At 49.0% G+C, this 16,520-nt stretch overlaps 6 protein-coding genes across 6 annotated transcripts; 2 read left to right on the top strand and 4 right to left on the bottom strand.

Annotated features, from left to right (window-relative positions):
• Window positions 1-108: 108 nt before the first annotated feature.
• Window positions 109-1,952, bottom strand: FSST1_009283 (ribosome-associated complex protein SSZ1; the record flags this gene model as incomplete). Its single annotated transcript, XM_083226242.1, has 3 exons — window positions 109-1,531; window positions 1,597-1,723; window positions 1,817-1,952. 3 exons carry the CDS (start codon window positions 1,950-1,952, stop codon window positions 109-111), a joined length of 1,686 nt encoding a protein of 561 aa, XP_083085244.1.
• Window positions 1,953-2,480: 528 nt separating this feature from the next.
• FSST1_009282 (exosome non-catalytic core subunit RRP40) lies at window positions 2,481-3,267 on the top strand (the record flags this gene model as incomplete). The annotated part of the gene is made up of 2 exons (XM_083226241.1): window positions 2,481-2,678; window positions 2,728-3,267. The coding sequence occupies 2 exons, from the start codon at window positions 2,481-2,483 to the stop codon at window positions 3,265-3,267; spliced, it is 738 nt and encodes a 245-aa protein (XP_083085243.1).
• A 353-nt stretch (window positions 3,268-3,620) lies between these two features.
• On the bottom strand, window positions 3,621-5,595 carry FSST1_009281 (uncharacterized protein; the record flags this gene model as incomplete). Its single annotated transcript, XM_083226240.1, has 2 exons — window positions 3,621-3,900; window positions 3,950-5,595. The coding sequence occupies 2 exons, from the start codon at window positions 5,593-5,595 to the stop codon at window positions 3,621-3,623; spliced, it is 1,926 nt and encodes a 641-aa protein (XP_083085242.1).
• A 1,837-nt stretch (window positions 5,596-7,432) lies between these two features.
• FSST1_009280 (P-loop containing nucleoside triphosphate hydrolase protein) lies at window positions 7,433-9,865 on the bottom strand (the record flags this gene model as incomplete). Its single annotated transcript, XM_083226239.1, has 2 exons — window positions 7,433-9,766; window positions 9,824-9,865. 2 exons carry the CDS (start codon window positions 9,863-9,865, stop codon window positions 7,433-7,435), a joined length of 2,376 nt encoding a protein of 791 aa, XP_083085241.1.
• A 1,168-nt stretch (window positions 9,866-11,033) lies between these two features.
• On the bottom strand, window positions 11,034-12,929 carry FSST1_009279 (S-adenosyl-L-methionine-dependent methyltransferase; the record flags this gene model as incomplete). Its single annotated transcript, XM_083226238.1, has 2 exons — window positions 11,034-12,320; window positions 12,504-12,929. 2 exons carry the CDS (start codon window positions 12,927-12,929, stop codon window positions 11,034-11,036), a joined length of 1,713 nt encoding a protein of 570 aa, XP_083085240.1.
• Window positions 12,930-14,578: 1,649 nt separating this feature from the next.
• On the top strand, window positions 14,579-16,021 carry FSST1_009278 (DNA glycosylase; the record flags this gene model as incomplete). The annotated part of the gene is made up of 1 exon (XM_083226237.1): window positions 14,579-16,021. One exon carries the CDS (start codon window positions 14,579-14,581, stop codon window positions 16,019-16,021), a length of 1,443 nt encoding a protein of 480 aa, XP_083085239.1.
• Between the last annotated feature and the right edge of the window lie 499 nt (window positions 16,022-16,520).

Below are 16,520 nucleotides of genomic sequence, written 5' to 3'. Positions count from 1 at the left end.
CAATAAACCCATGCTTTTGGATATCCATCCACCTTAAATGCCTACTCATAAAAATCATTGCGGCTTCTGAATCAAGTCTTTGCTTTTGAGTCTATTAATTCCAGACTCTTAAATGCTTCCTCGCACACCACCCTTGCCACCGACTTCACGGGTTGTAACGGTGACACCCAGGTCGGCAAGAACGTTAATCGTGACCTCGACCTTGCCACCAGCCTTGACGCCCTTAACAGCGGCTTCAGCAAGTGTGTTTCCAATCTTCCAGATCTTCTCACGAGTCTCCTCATCCTCCTCATCGGAATCGTCAAAGTCAGAGTCAGAGTCATCCTTCGCCTCTTCCTTCGCCTTGGGCTCAGGCTTGGTCACCTTGATGTGAGTGTTACCCTCAGCAATCTTGATTAGCACATCACCACCATCCTTGGGAGCAGGGATGTGAACGGTGCGTCGAGCGGGAACGGCGGTCTCGGGGGCGACGATAGGAGTGAAGACATCTTCGCCGTCAGCGCCAACAGTGATAACACCAATGGCGTTGGAGATGTGCTTGACGGTGGTGACAGCAAGGTGGGTAGACTGCTCAATGTCAGAGGCCTCATACTCCTGGATGAGAGAGGCCTGGAGGGCAGCACCGCGAGCGAGGAGCTCAGAGGGGTTGATAGCAGAGACGCTGGTGGCGGGAGCCTGGATCTCGGTAGTCTCAGGGAAGATAGTGCGAAGGTTGTTGGCAATGCGAGGGGTGTGAGAAGTACCACCAGACAGGATAACCTCGTCAATATCGAGCACGTCAAGACCAGCCTTCTTGACAACACTCTCGATAAGTCGGTTGAAGCCCTCAAAGACCTTGCGGGCAACCATCTCGTATCTTGTTCTGTTGATAGTAACAGAGAAGTCGAAGCCTTCAGCCAAGCTCTCAACACTGAATTGAGCGTTGGCACCCAGGCTCAGAGCTCGCTTGGTCGCCTCAGACTCGAGTCGGAGCTTGGCGAGACTGCGGGCGTTGTTTCGGGGGTCTATGTTGTGCTTCTTCTGGAACTCCTTGGCGAAGTGCTCCATGAGGGCGTTATCCAGGTGAACACCAGCGAATTCGTAGTCGTGAGCAGTGGCAAGGATAGTGTATAGGCCACCTCGCGAAGCGATAACAGCAACATCAGATCGGGTGCCGCCAAGGTCAGCGACAACAACGATCTTGTCCTCGATCTTGGCCTCAGGACGGGCATCGTAAGCCAGAACGGCGGCAACCGGGTCGGAGATGAGCTGGAGGATCTCGAGACCAGCCTCGTTGGCGGACTTGATCAGGGCCTCTCGCTGCTTCTCAGAAAAGTTTGTGGGGACAGTGACAACGGCAGAGGTGACCTTCTTGCCAAGGTAGTCGGAAGCGGAACCGACAAGTCGTCGCAGGTATCGGGTAGTAACCTCAGAGACGGGGATGCTGGAAGCATCCTCCTCGGCCTTATCTTTCACAGTGAAAGCAACGGAACCAGAAACGTCCTGAGGATGAGCGGAGGCGTGAGAGTGGGTAGGGTCGATAGACTTGAACCTGAGAGGTCCTAGTTAGTACATTGGTCAAAGAGGTCAATGCGAGGTGGAAATGCAGCTGCATACTCTTGTCCGAGGAAGTCCCGGAAGTTGGCGATGGTGTTGTCGGGGTTTCGAACAAGGAAAGCCTTAGCTTGACCACCATAGTACTCGTCGCCGTCAATGTATGAGAGAACGGTAGGAATTTGTCGATCTATCAAATAAACTTATTAGCAAACTACGCCATAGAAAGTGCAGAGGACCTCTTTCTCAGAAAGCCTCTTCTCCTTCTTGTTGGAAGACATACCTCCATCCTCGTTGGCAATAACCTCGGCCTTGTCGTCAACAGTGTAGGCAATAGAACTGTTGGAGTTGCCAAAGGTGATGCCAATGGCAACTCGATCACCAGGCTCGGGGCCCTTAGCGCCAGCGTTATCACTCATAGGGTCGGTCGGAAGAGGAATTCGTGAATTGGGGTATAGAAAGGAGGTTGATCAAAACTCGTCGTCCTTGTTGAGTTAAGAAAAAGAAGGTTGTGATGAGTGTCGAGTTTTGGAAGGCGACTTGGTGATGGATGGTAGTGGGGGTTCTTTCTTTTCCCGCAGAGACTGGGAAAAAAAAACTGCCCGCTAATCTTTAATTGCCCACATTTTTCTAAGCGGCTAGTGGGGAGCAGAAATGTTGACCCGACCTGTTTTGGGAAGCAAAAATAAATAGTTCAAGATGCTTGGTCTACAATGCATAGACTGACCAGCTGATTTCGCCTCCTACGCCCCTAGCGGTCAATTTTTCGAATACCCCGATCAACGACAGCCGATACGTATTTCATCTTATCGTTATCAGTGCCCCACTACGCCGCTTCTACTCAATGTTTTTGACGACAAGGCTGTGAATGAAGCTTGTCGCATTACATTTCAAGCTTGTAAGATTCTCATTCACTACAGATACTTCAACAACAAAAATATCACAGAATGTCATCCGATACTGTATTTGTATTACCGGGCGATAGCATTGACCCATCTCTCATTCCCTCGCATCCAAAGAAACCTCTTCGTCTCGGCCCTGGTCTGCGACATGTCCCTTCTAACGATATCATTCCCACACTCGCTGGTCAGCTCGTAACCGATCGGCAAAAGAATGCGATTCGGGTAGAGAATGCTCGAGGGAGGGTGCGCACCCAATCTCCTTGATCAATTACATTTCGCTAATATACGGCAGTACACTCCACGTGTCGGTGAACTCGTCATCGGAACGATTCAGCGCAGCGCTGCAGACTTCTTCTTCGTTACTCTTTCCGACTATACCGCACCCGCACAACTCCCACAGCTCTCCTTCGAGGGTGCTACAAAGAAGACTCGCCCTCAGCTCGCTGCGGGTGCACTCGTGTACGCACGTGTCGCTCTCGCCAATCGCCACATGGACCCAGAGATAGAATGTGTGTCTGCATCAACAGGAAAGTCTGAAGGTCTGGGCCCTTTAACAGGCGGTATGCTATACAACGTGTCACTTGGGATGGCCCGGCGTCTCATGATGCCCAAGAGCGTGCAAGAAGGCCGTATTGTGGTGTTAGAAGAGCTTGGCAATGCGGGTCTTCAGTTTGAGACCGCAACAGGACGCAATGGCAAGTTCTGGGTCGACAGCGAAAGCGTGAAGGCAGTTATTGCTGTAGGAAGGGCGGTACAAGAGACGGATGAGAAAAATCTAGATGCTGAGGAACAGAAGAAGCTGGTGAGGAAAATCATCAAAGAGCTAAGCTAATGAGGCTGCATTGATGAAGAATACGGTGCTCCTTGGCACTCTTTTCATTGAAATAGGTCAGGTATACAATGCCGTACTTAATAGATACCCGAGAACGAGCACGTCTGGCTCGTCCTCTGTCAGACGAATTCGTCTTTCCCACAACCAAACGCCGATAGCCCTGCATGTCTACTGACGTTGCTTTTTGTGATGAACCCTAAACTTCTAGTACCCGAATGTGCCAACACGAAAAGAATGTTAAAACCGGCTCGCTATTAAGAAATGAGAAACGCTGAGTGATGATCAGATGGGGCTGGCCGCATATCACAAGGGCGCAAAACGAACACTTCAGCCTTCGCCTCTTACACGTATCTTCATGTGCCTCCCATATCTTGATCAACTTCCACGGGGTCTGGAAGGTATCTTTGATCCATGTTGTGGATTTTCGTCATATGTCGCTTCCAGTTATCCTTGCGGGGGAATCCCTTCCCACCCTGTCTTGAATAATCGCAGCCTGGAACTGCACAGTGAAACTTCTTCTTCCTCTCATGTCGATCATTGACATGACGCTGAAGATGAGTTTTGGTTCCAAAACCTTTGCCACAGTTCGGGTAAGGACATTTGTGGTCTTTTGTATGGTAGCGCTGGTGGTGTCTGTAGGCAGTCAGTATGGCGCAATTGACACTGGCGAATGTTGGCTTACTTGAGCTTGTGTGCCTGGTCAAAGACCTGGTGACAGCCAGGCTCGTCACACGCGTACACGCCATTCTTGGGCGACAGATTGCTGGCACCGGTACCGGGTGATACGCTCGGACGGTGGTAGGAGGATGCACCAGAATGAGGAGAGGGTGTATCAAGCTGAGTTGCAGGAGTGTTTAGTGATGAAGGGTTAGTGGATGCAGGTCCGGGCTGAGGAGTTGATGCATCAGAGGGGTAGCTCTGATGTCGGACGTTGCTGTCAGGCAAAGGACTCAAGTGGTCATTCGACGGAATATCAGACATGGAGATATCCTGGCTCTCGTCGGGCTCTTCCTTCTTCAATGCAGTTTCGCTCTGTGTGGGCGTAGGTGACTGGATGACGGGCAGAAGTTGAGGCTGAGGTTGGGGAGTATTAGGAGCAAGCGCCAATGGTGAGGGTGAATCGACAGGCCCCTCGTTTCCCCCAGGCCCCATTGATGGATGCATTTGTTGTGGTGAGGATTGCGCTACATATAGTTGATAGTTTGTTCTGTGCCATAATTCGCTTTCCGTTGAAGCCGGCATCATATCCATCGGGTTCACAGTACCGGGAGCAGGGTGGCTAGGAGGGGACTGAGATGCGTTGAAGTTGAACGTGGTTGGTGAATAATTTGGAGAACTTGACACGGCGTCTTTGGGAAGGGTAGATGGCAAGGTGATAGGCGAACCCAGGGCCTGTGCAGGTTGAGGTACTGGTAATAAGTCGGCAGCTGGCGCAGTGATGTCTGTGGGAGATTCAGTCGGGTCTCCAGCTGTGGTGATCCGCTGAAGAGGCACGTCCTGCGCGGTGTAAGGAGCAGCTCTTGTGGTTTCAGGACCTTCAGCAAGTGACAACGACGTTGGTGAACTGAAGGATTGGTCACGCGTACTCTTTCGACTGAACATCTGCTTCAAGTTATGTTTCAATGAACTTCCACGCGACCACGAGCGTTGGGGCTCAGGGCGAGGTTCCTCAGCTGTGAACATGCCGAAGGCCTCCGAAGGCACGGCTGGACTGTAGTAGTCTGCACTGGTTCCATTGAGAGTTCCATCGTGTGCATCGCCAATGGATTGGGGCATGTATTCTTCATGATATGTTTCATCGATACCAAATGGCGCCGAACGTGGTATCGAGTTGTCGAAACCCGGCTGAGCGTCGTTAAAGCTTTGTGCAGGTAAGTTGGTATCAAGTCCATGGCCAGTATTAGGTTGATTTAATGGTTGTGTTTGTCCGTTGGGCTGTATCAGAGCATCATGGGGAGCCCAATCTAAATCCTTAACAGATCCGTCCACACCTCCACGCGTGTTCTCTCCAGAGGGTTTGAATGAGTCCTGGGAAGATAAGCGTCGCTGGTGATCGACGGTGGGCGAAGATCCAGCTGTAGGAGCCTCGCCCGTCTCAGGGTCGTTCGCGTCGCCTGGCCCATAAGAATGGTCTTGCCTTCGGCGTCTAATTCGACGGATAATGAAGGGATAGGAACAGAGCGCTACAAGTGCAAGGCCGACGATAACACCAACAACAACGCCAGCGATCCCCCCATCACTCAGTTGCCTCCTGGATACTACTCCTCTTGTTTCGAGACGGCCTGTCACATGGCTCTTCCTCGCACTTGGATGTCGCAATATATCCATCGAATTGGACCCCGCCGGGCTTGAAGACTTGCGTGGCGAGTAGGAAAGTAGCCAGCAGCAGCTGGCGAGAGCTGATGGAAACTAGAATTTGGAGCGGCAATTCGAGCGTTGATTATTTTTCTGTCGTATTCTGATGGTTTGGTTATTGGGCGAGGCGGCTGGTATTGTACTGGAGACCCGAGTCTTGGGAGGCCGCCGTCGCAGTCGCGCGAGACACGGCAGGAACCGATCTGGAGTCAGTCAAAGGCTCGTGCGTTATCCAAGGGTCCAGTGGGAGAATCGAAGATGGAGCGATTATCAAGGGATGATCACTTTAGCTTCTGTTAATGACATCGTGAGCAAAGGAAAAGAGAATGAGAACTACTATGCACGGGTGAGATGCAACGGCATGGCACGACCAAGAAATCCGGGGGTGGTCGTCAGCACAGCGCACCTACCTAAAGCACCCTCTGACAATCACTTTTTGTCGCGCCTTTCAGGGCCACCTCCAGAGCCTTCAACTTCCCATAACAAGAGTAGCTCACACAAGCGAGATTTGATTGGTTCAGGGAGTGACCTAGGTCCCCGCGTACCGTCCGAAGCTCCGCAGTCTAAGCCACACTCATCTCGACTTAGTGTCATTCACCCCTGATGTCCTTCGTTGGAGACGATGGTCCCTGAACTAGTTAGAGGCCCCATTTATGTAGATGACAATTTGCAGGCAAGCGCTATAAAAAGAACCTGTTTTAAAGATCAAGTGAACCAGGACACTAGGTGCGGATAAGGAGCAGAGTACTCTGTATCTACATAGGAATACTGTGCTGTGCTGCAGTTGCAGCTTAAGCCGCATGTACCATGTATAGGTACCTACCTAGGTAGGTACAGAGTAGGAGGTACTCAAATACCTCTCACTCAAGAGTTACCTTTATTGATTGTACGCTTCTAGTGAAACATTGAATATCGCTACAATTGACCTCTGTTTAAGTTGCAGACTGCCTTAGTAGTGGGTACGGAGTAGTACTTATATAGGTATGTACACATCGTAGGCCAGACTCTTGTCGCCAGCATTACATGCCAAACCCAGGATGGGACCATGATAGATGACTTCCACTCCATCAACAGCGAATAGATCTTAGGCGAGCAATGACTGGCACGAACTATACCCTTCAGGTGCAGCGACCAACATACAGCGGTCTGTACACAATCTTTGAGAAACGTGGTTACTTCCTCCATCACAAATGGAACATTAACTACCTAGCCATCGATCTATCAGCTCCCGCACGCAGCCTTGACATCTTCAGACAGCCCGTTCTTAGATATTCATCATCCCATGGCCACTAAGTTACAATTTCCATGTACTGACTCGATCATAACGTCATTCGGTCTTTATTCTGCACATGAGCGTAATTTTATTTTCTAGAGTCTCAAAGTCTATTGTCATTTGACGATTCCAATGTAGCAGGCCCTGTATCCATATTCAAGGCTACTCTGCAAGGCTCCCACAGCTTGCCAAGCTACCTTTCCTGCTGGCATTCGTTGATCACATGTGGCTTGGTGGCTTCCAAGACACTAGATTGCGGGACTAGTATCTTGTTTTAACTTCATGTCATGAAGAATTGGGCAACTTTTCTGTCGTTTGTATATTGCATAACTGAGTGTCATACGGCGAAATTAAAACATGAACACCTCCACACCCGATGCCTTCGGGAATTCCTGACTACCTGGAATCGAAAACAACACCCAATCCGAAATACCAACCAAACTAGCTCAAGTGCATGGTTCTACAATCAAAGCAACTGCCATCTCCATTCTGGAGTAGTCGATATCCATCAACACATCGTTCCTTTCTCACTCAGAGCTACAACACAAACAGACGGTCATCCTGTACTGCGTCGTTCCATACTTTCGAAGTGTAATCAGTTGGAACCCGCATCCCAGCGCGAAGGCGGAAAGTCATTTCGGGATGCATTAGTATGACTTCGGCCTGTCGTGCCCGAGTAATGGCCACATTCATTCTCTGTGGCTCATCCATAAACCCGGGTCGGGTTGTTCGGACCATGTCGAGAAAAACCACATCTGCCTGGTTCCCCTGCGCCCTGTCCACAGTCAAAACTTCGACCCTGTCCTGCCATTCGACGGGCCACTGCTTGACCGAGCAAGTGTACTGACGCATCGCAACGCTGTATGGAGTCTGTATCATTATCCTCCCCGGCTGTTCAGCGTCTGTGACACATCTGAAATCTGGGTCTTGGAGTAGTTCTTGAACCTGTCCCACGACCCATTGGTGGTTCACGGGATTCCAAAAGCTGCGACATTGCATCTCTTCTTTGCTTTTCGAGAGAGCAACAACAGCTCGGTTCTCTTTCAGCTTTCTTCCACCACCAAGTCTTTCGAGGTAGGTACGCAAATAGCCAACTGTTTCCGGGAACTGCTTTGTTGCTGAATACCCAGAGATCATCCGTCCGTGATAAAAGAGCATGGATGGCAACTTTTGCAAGTTGCCGTATGCCCGCTTGTTGATTAAAAGCGAGCTGTTGATCGCTCCAACCTTTGCCGCTCTGGCCATCAGACTGAGTCGCATTTGCTCTGCATACGGGTTGTACTCGAGGCCTTGTTTAGCGGTATCCCGCAAATCGCCGCTTTTGACAAAGGGACGGGTCTGGTTAACATCCCCGGTAAATATCCAGGCAAGAGGCTCGAAATAAGCAACAGGTATCAGGGTGGTGAGCTCGCGTGCATGCGGAGCTTCGTCAATAAAGATGATTTCTGGCTTGAAATATTTCGAGAATCCACCGTATGCTGCTACGGGTGTTGTTGCGATGAAATCGGTCTGTCGCAAAACTGCTGTATACAATTTTGTGACTTGGCCCCTTAGGGTCTTCCAGTTATCATTGCCCAATGCCTCTCCAGTGTCCATTCGGGTCAGGACTCGTTTTAGAGCCAAGAAGCCGTCGTTCTTGTGCTTTTCGTAGTACTCCCACGCCGCTTCGTCCAGGGTCGGCGCCTTGTTGGGATTGCGTCCTACGTGAATGCTTTTGTTGATACTCATCGTAGCAAGAAACTTTTTAGTAAAGTCCGCACCGTGTCCGTCATCGTCTTCAGAGGTGCTAGCATTCAACTTCGAGCTGTTTCTGATCTCATATGGCCAACCATGCATTCGAACAACCCTCAGTTTCAGTCCAGCTTCTTTGCAGAGGGTGTAGTAGCGATCAGCTGCATCATCGACCGTTTTATTGAGATCAACCAAGAAAAGGATCGGACTTCTCCTTTTAGCTCCAGGGCGTCGCTTTGATTGAAGAAGGGCAGAAACAACCATGTTCCATTCCGTCTTGCCTGCACCAGGGCACCCGTTGACAAAGTAAAGGCCGTTTGGGATTTTCTTCAATCCCATAAAGGCGGCACGGTGATCATTGTTGAAGGAACGAAACTTTCGGAGGATCGTGTACCTGATCCTGTGCTCGAAAGCGTCAGGATTCTTCAGATGGGGGAATAGACTATGGAGATCCAAATAGGTCTTGTCGCAGCCTTTCAGATCAAGGATCATTTCGAAAGCTGCCTTGGACTTTTGTCCAACCTGGCGACTTTCCAGTTGGCACCCCTGTGTAAGCCGGCGTAGTGCTGAAAGCTCGGCCTCGAACGTATTCGAAAAGGTATCCCACGTGATAGTTATTGTCTGATGTTTCGACTCGTCTAGGGAGAGATTTTCGAAATCGTCGAGAGAAGAAGCAGTTTGCATTGATGACATCAGATCAAGGCTCACTTGTTCTCCGTCCTCATTCTTCCACGATCTGCACACGTCGACCTTGAAGGCCGCACACTTTGCAACTCCCTTGCTAACGAGGTGGTTTGCATCTTCGTATGGGTTACCGATGCGGGTGGCAGGTAGATTAACCAGAGAGTACGTTCCATCTGGTAACTGGATTCTGCTCTCGAAATCGACGTGGAAGTTGTCATCAAGGCTCGGAAATACGATGACTTCTGATGGCTGCGGAATCACCACGAGAACCAGCCACGAGGTGTGGAAGGAGGTAGCGAGTCCGGGAATAGGAGCAACAGGCCAGGCCTTGAATGGTGTTCGTCGCTCGTTGAATCGTACCAAGATATCCAACTCATTTTTCTGTTCTATGAGTGTCCCCTGCTCATGGCGGTACACATAAGTCGACTCTGATAGAACGCAGAGTGGTGGGAGCGGCTATTTGGAATTAGAAAGGCACTGAACGCAACGCCATCGGGAGTTATTTGCACTCACCTTGTCGGCCACAATCTTGCCGGGCGCTATTGCCGCGGGCATCATGAAATACCTGTGCGACTGTGCGAACACCAATCGTGTTTTCAGTATGTGACGAGTGAGTACAGGAGGCTGTGGCAGATGGGCCTCACAGGGCTTGAGCGGGCCAGAATTGATCGCAGAAAAGAGGTGCAATATTGACAAATATTGAGCAAAAAGAACAGCTCTGAAAGGTTTTTTCAAGAAGATAGCTCTGACTGTCACTCGCGCAAAGCACCATGCCAGTCTCCAGCAAAGGGTTGGGTGAGGAATCTCTAAAATGCTGCAGAGTGATGAGCCAAGGAGACAAACTAGTAGAAAGAAATTGAGAGGGCAGAAATGTGCGGGCAGGTGACAACTTAGGCAGCAGCCGTGCTGTGAGGAGGTGAGGAGGTGAGGAGTGAGGAGTGTTTGCGCCTGCCGTTTGTTGCTGCCAGTCGTCAGTTGCTGCCGGCCGTCAACGCTGCTGCCCCTGTTAGCGGTCTTTGCTGCTAATTGATTGACAGCTACAGGAGCCAATTCTTTGTGAGTATATTGAAAGAGAAGGGAGGAAGGCGGAAGAGAGTGCGGCGTACGAAATTTAAGGAGAGTGCCGCGTTGAGTCGGCAGTGATTCACTACCTACCTACCTACCTTAGTACCTACCCACCTACTACCTATCAAAGAGTCACCTACAAATAAATGGGCGCTCTATACTAACCATGCAAACTTAGTAAATGCTCGTGTGCACATTCTATGCGAATATTACACAGTCTTTGCATCGTCAAATTCGTGGCTGAGGAGCCGAGGAATAGCGATCATATAATACATAAACTAGATCCGTCCTACTTCAATGCAGAGGAGTGCGTTCACTCGTCACAAGAGTATGCATGGACGGCGTATTGATTGATGTTATTGGCCTAATTACCTACCTAGGTAAACAGGTCGTCATATTCCAGTTATTCCCATCCATATCAATAAAGAACTTGCCAATACAATCAGCATTACTTCATAACAACTACAAATCTGTATAGCCGACTCCCTACATCCAACTCAACAGCAGCAACCTATGGCTTGCTACAGTACTTGGCTCTTAATTGGCCATCTCATAGACCACTCGTCTCTGAATGAAGTCGTCTCTGCGTCTTCACAGGTACTCCGTCTCTCAATCATCCAGCGGCCATCCTGCCACTTCAATATATGTATCCTGGTCATCATGTCAAGTCAATCACCATCGTCTCAGATACACAGTGGTCATAGTTGCTTCTCTCCTCAATGTCTACCTCCATCATCTCTGGGGAGCGGCGTGACTCGTCCTCGGAGTCCTCTTCTATGGCAATGATGTTTCGATCATGACAGGGCATCATGCCGTCTTCTTTCAGGAGCCACTGTTCTATGTGCTTGTATAGCACACGGACAGTGACTGGCGGAAAGGCGTTGCCAATCTGTCGTTTGATGGATGTGATATTCCCTAAGAACAAGTGCCACCTTGGGAATCCTTGAAGGCTTGCAAACTCTCGCAGAGTCAGCTTTCTGGACCCATCCGGATAGTAAACGTCACCTCCTCTAGTGGTGATTGTTCCTGCAAGGCGTTCGGAATTATATGGGGCGCGTGGAGGGTTAAATTGTTGGACCCTATCAGGATCATGAAGATCGTCTCCAAGTCGAACTCCCCTAAGAGCTTTGCCGATGGTGTTGTATGGCAACAAGCCAGATCCTTCCCCATGCGTCGGCATTGGGAGTGGTGGCAGTCTTTCCCCAGGCGCAGAAGCAATTATGATCAGTCTCTTCCGATCTTGCGCTGCGCCCCAGGTACAGAGCTTGACCACTTTCCAGCGGAATGAGTAGTTCCACTGCGTGAAGTCATGAAGGAGGCCGTTGAAATAATCTCCATGACGGTCATGGGTGAGACCAAACGTCTGCTCCACGGTAACAATGCGCGGCCGCAGCTTCTGCAGCAGTTCATTGCATCCAAAGAGCGCGGCAATGTTGTCGTCGTCATGTATAGACGCATGAGTGTGTGCAGGAGAAAAAAATTGGCATGGTGGAGAAAAGTGCAGAACATCTACTCTCTTATGGTCAACGTTAGGCTGCGAAATAAACTCATCAAGGGGCATTCGGAATAGTTCAGTATCAGGGAAGTTGGTCTCATAGGTATTCCATACTTCCGGGGCCTTGTCAATAGCATACTGGATCTTAAATCCTGCCATGAGGGCGCCTCGCGATACCCCTCCTGCGCCGGAGCATGAGTCGAACATTGTGTATCTTTGTCCGTCGAGTCGAGTCTGGGTATCTTCAGTGTCGGACTCGAGATCGATGGGATGGCCCATGTTTGAAGGGATCCAAGACCCTCCTTTATTCGTTTTGCCTCGCCATCGCTTTCGTAGCACTTCGTCGGAAACCTTGAACTGTGTGTCTGCTTCACTCGAGTGTATGCGGATGAATGCCTCTTCGACCTGCCTCTTGCGGCACCCTTGTCCGACAAAGCAAACCTCCAGCTTCTAGCGGCAGATTAGATGTGTGTAGTAATTGTTTGGGCGGTCTATTTCTTCTGGGTAATGAGGGTTGAATTCGGGAAATTCGGCGTTTGTGGTAATAAGATGGTGCGATTGGAGAATATCGGAGAGGTTGATATCCACGAATTCCTCATGTTTTGCTTCATCTTGGTAAATGAGCATACAAACTTCATTCGACATCATGTTGTAGGGTTTCGAGTATCCCTCACTAGCCTTGATAAAGGGAATGCCGCGGATTTTGATCGTGTTTGTAGATAGGCATCGGATCACTGCCTTGACTAGAACAAACTTGACATGGTATTTACCGAAAAGAAATTTTCTGACCCGGATGAATGACTCTTTTTGTACTGTGGCACTGAGCAGTTGTATTTTCTCCAGATGAAGCTCGCCTTGACGAGAGAGTGGTAGGCCTGTGAGATCTGCAGTGAGATCGATGATCTCCTCGTAATCAACGGCTTCGGCAGTCTCAACGCCATCGAGCGTACATGAAGATAAACGCCTCCTGTGTTCTGGAAACCCTGTGGGTCTTTCGGTCAAAAATATCACCTCCTCCATTACTTCTCGCTGCTCGAGGTCAATATGTGTAACCACCATGTTGTGCGAGGTAGGCTAACCCAGAGTAGAGCAAAGAATGTCTGTGTTATTGTGTGAGCCTCATGTGATTGCATCTAGAGAAAGAAATTGCAGTTTCGTACCTTCAGTGAGCGATATTTAGAGCAGCAAATTTCTGGCGAGGCCTAAAAAGAAATTATGTTGGTGTAGAGGGAAGGTGGTGAAGTGAGGTCGGAAAAGAAGTTGAGAGAGGTAAACTCTACGTGCATGCAGGTATACAAAAACCTCCCCCACACCAAGGGCAATTTATTCTTGATAACTCTAACTACATGGCTCGTGCGGTATGAGATATGGACTATTCTTATTTAGATTGCTTTAATCTGTCATAGGACTGTAAATCAAACACTGCGGTTTAAAGGTGAGATTTATATTACAATAATTACGATGTAGTAGCATGCAAACACCTTCCATATTTAAGTGCGAACAACGGAAGAGCTCCACGGGTACTTTGATACTCTCCATACGAGGGCTAATAAGCAGCCTTTTGGTCCCAAGACGGATTCTCCTTCTTGCGGTCCTCAATACACCAGTTCACTTCCAATATTACAGCTAAGTGCTGCAGACAGTGGTTTAATCCATGCCCGTAGATGTGAACGTCTGTAGCACTCGCTGGCACTGCAAACCAGGTCCTGCGTTGTAAAGCCCCACTGTAAGTGTGCGATATGCGACAACTTTTAAATTCAAGGATTATTGAATGCTTGTTATGCCAATGTTACGGCATGCCTTTGTGTAGCAGATATCATCTACCCAAAGCCGTGATGAGAGCTCTGACATGACGGGTGAAAGTCTACAATCAACGTCACCATCCTGCTAGCGTGTTTGCTTCAGATTTTGTCAACATTCCCTTCTTCTTTTTTCTTTTTTTTTTTTTGCTCGGGAGGTTTTTCCTGTTAATTCACGGTAAAAACTATTGCACAGTACTCCGCGCGTGGCGTTTTCCGATCATCTATTTGCTGAATGTATAAATGAATAGGCTTTAGACAGTTGGGCAACATTTCATCCCGATGGTGAACTCCTAGGTCAGTCAGTCATCTAGCCTAGATACCTCAGTTAGTTACAACTTTGGACTGAAGGTGGTTCAATTGAATTCCGTATTCTATCGCCACTACAAGTAGGACAAATATAATAGTGTTAAGATATCTCAACATGGATCAAGACAGGGCTCTAGTAAATGTACCAGAAATAAGCAACGGTTTTTTTAGTTATTATGTGATTCTAACACTTGATGAGACCTGGTACAGGGTAGAATGGCTTACACGGATTGGTAGTCTAACACGAGCGATCTACATCTAGGTACCTAATAAGGTTAGTCAGGGCAACGTCAAGCAGTGGCGTACTAATGGAGTGGCAGAGTGGATAGCATCGGCGATCCTTGTTTCGACTGTTGAGGTCATTGATGCGATCAACCATGATTGCAAAAGCAACTACAAAGGTGTTGAAATTGCACTATATGGCAGAACGAGCGACCTTATATTATTGATTATAAGGAATTCGCTTGATTCTTGGTGATGATAAGAGGCCTGCCATATACCGCCAGGCTTTTTGTACTACCGAACACCCTTTACAGTCAGTATACACCACACCAAGCCTATTATCATTTTAATATCTATATCCATTCAGCAAAATCAATCATGGCTGCACGGACGCTGCGTAAGCGTGGGGCCGAAAGCCAAAATGAGACCTCAGCGAAGAAGCAGAAGAATGCCAAAACCGAGATTAAGGACGAGTCCCCAGAAGAACTTCCACACAACCTCGGACCTATTCGTGCTACTAATAAGAATGTCCGGAAAATACCTACTCCCCCAATAGACTCACCGGAGTCAGTCAAGGGCATAAAGGTAGAAGATGCTTCATCCGAAGTTCTGAATCCGCTTTCGCCACAGGGGACAAAGTCTGTAACCCGGCGGTCATTGCGACCGCGGCGTACAGCCGCCAAATCCTCGTACTTTGAGTCGGACGAGGAGTCAAGCATGAAACCACAGGCCAAGAAGTCGAGCAAATCTTCTTCTATTAAGCAGGAAGTCAAAGATGAGGATGAAGACGCCAATGTGGCGATGGAAATCCCAGTCCGCAAAACGGTCAAGAAGACCAAGGAAAACCCATATGGGCTTACTCCCGGTATTACACCTTTTCCTGAGTGGGAAGCTCCATCGGAAGAAGACTGTGAAGAAGTCTATCGTCGACTGGCCAAGATCCACGGAGAGGCAAAGGCTCCCGAGAAGATACCAGCACCCTCTCTTGAAGTTTCAGGCTGCGGAGAAGTTCCAGCTGTCCTAGACGCTTTGATTAGAACCCGCCTAAGCGCAAATACGTCCAACCGCAATTCTAGCGCAGCGTTTCGTGGGCTGGTGAGCACATTTGGAACTGTCGACAAAGGTATTGGAAAGGGCAGTGTGGACTGGAACAAGGTCAGAATTGCTCCTCTTCCTGCCATTGTTGAGTCTATCAAAACCGGCGGTCTAGCTCAGGTCAAAGGCAAAGATATCAAAGCAATCTTGGAGCTGGTATATGAAGAGAATACAGAGCGACGAGAGGCTTTCTTGGAAGAGAAGAGCGGAGGTAAAGCATCGGGAATCACTGGGGCAGATGGGAAGACACAGGGTCAAAAAGACCTGGAGATCTTGAAGACAGACCAAGAGATTCTTTCCTTGGACCATATACACGGGATGGCTCCGGAGAAAGCTATGCAGACCCTCACCAAGTTCCCCGGCATTGGTGTCAAGACAGCATCCTGCGTTATCCTCTTCTGTCTGCAACAACCCAGCTTCGCAGTTGATACCCATGTGCACCGCATCAGCGGATGGCTGAAATGGATACCACCGAAAGCCACTCGAGATCAAACGTTCAGCCACTTGGAAGTTCGCATACCTGACCACTTGAAATATGGGCTGCACAAGCTGTTTGTTCAACATGGGCGAAGCTGCATTCGCTGTAGAGCAAACACAAGTGAGGGAAGTGAGGAATGGAATAAATCGGAGTGTCCACTTGATGAGCTCATGGAAAGAACAGGCAAACGGCAATATGGAGGTAAAGGAGGATCAAAGAAGCAGTCGAAGGTAAAGGACAGTGATTAACTGCATGACGCAGATGATAAGATAAGGTCTTGGGCCTATGTATAAAGAGCCTGTGTTACGTCCTTTTCGCTTTTTCTTTACAACCTTCTCCATACACTTTATACAAAAACTTCTTGGTGTAGTTGGTTTTCTAAATGTGCCCATAGCACGAGCACAAAGACGTGAGAGAACAAGACGAGAGAAGGGATTCAACCTAGGTAGTTACATGCAAACTCAAACAGCCCAGAAACAGGCACCCATTAGTACCTAAGTGGCTGCTCAGCGACCAAGACACCCCACATCATTCATTAAACACCCCCTGCAGAAACGCGGCAAACCAAGCGCGTCGAAGCTTGGAAACTAGGACCAAGGTTGCTCGCCTCCATTTGCGCTCAACTCAAAGCTTCGACTATCCTACTGTTTTTCAGTCCCCTGCATTTTCTTTCATCACCTATCGCAGCCTCATCATTTGCCGGCCAACCAGGACAAAGGTATTGGCAGGGAGGGCATTACAATTCAT

The sequence above is a fragment of the Fusarium sambucinum genome, chromosome II (assembly GCF_050947815.1).
Source record: "Fusarium sambucinum isolate potato_lamoka chromosome II, whole genome shotgun sequence".
In the NCBI taxonomy this organism is placed as follows: Eukaryota; Fungi; Ascomycota; class Sordariomycetes; order Hypocreales; family Nectriaceae; genus Fusarium; species Fusarium sambucinum.
This window is presented reverse-complemented; position numbering and strand designations above follow the sequence as displayed.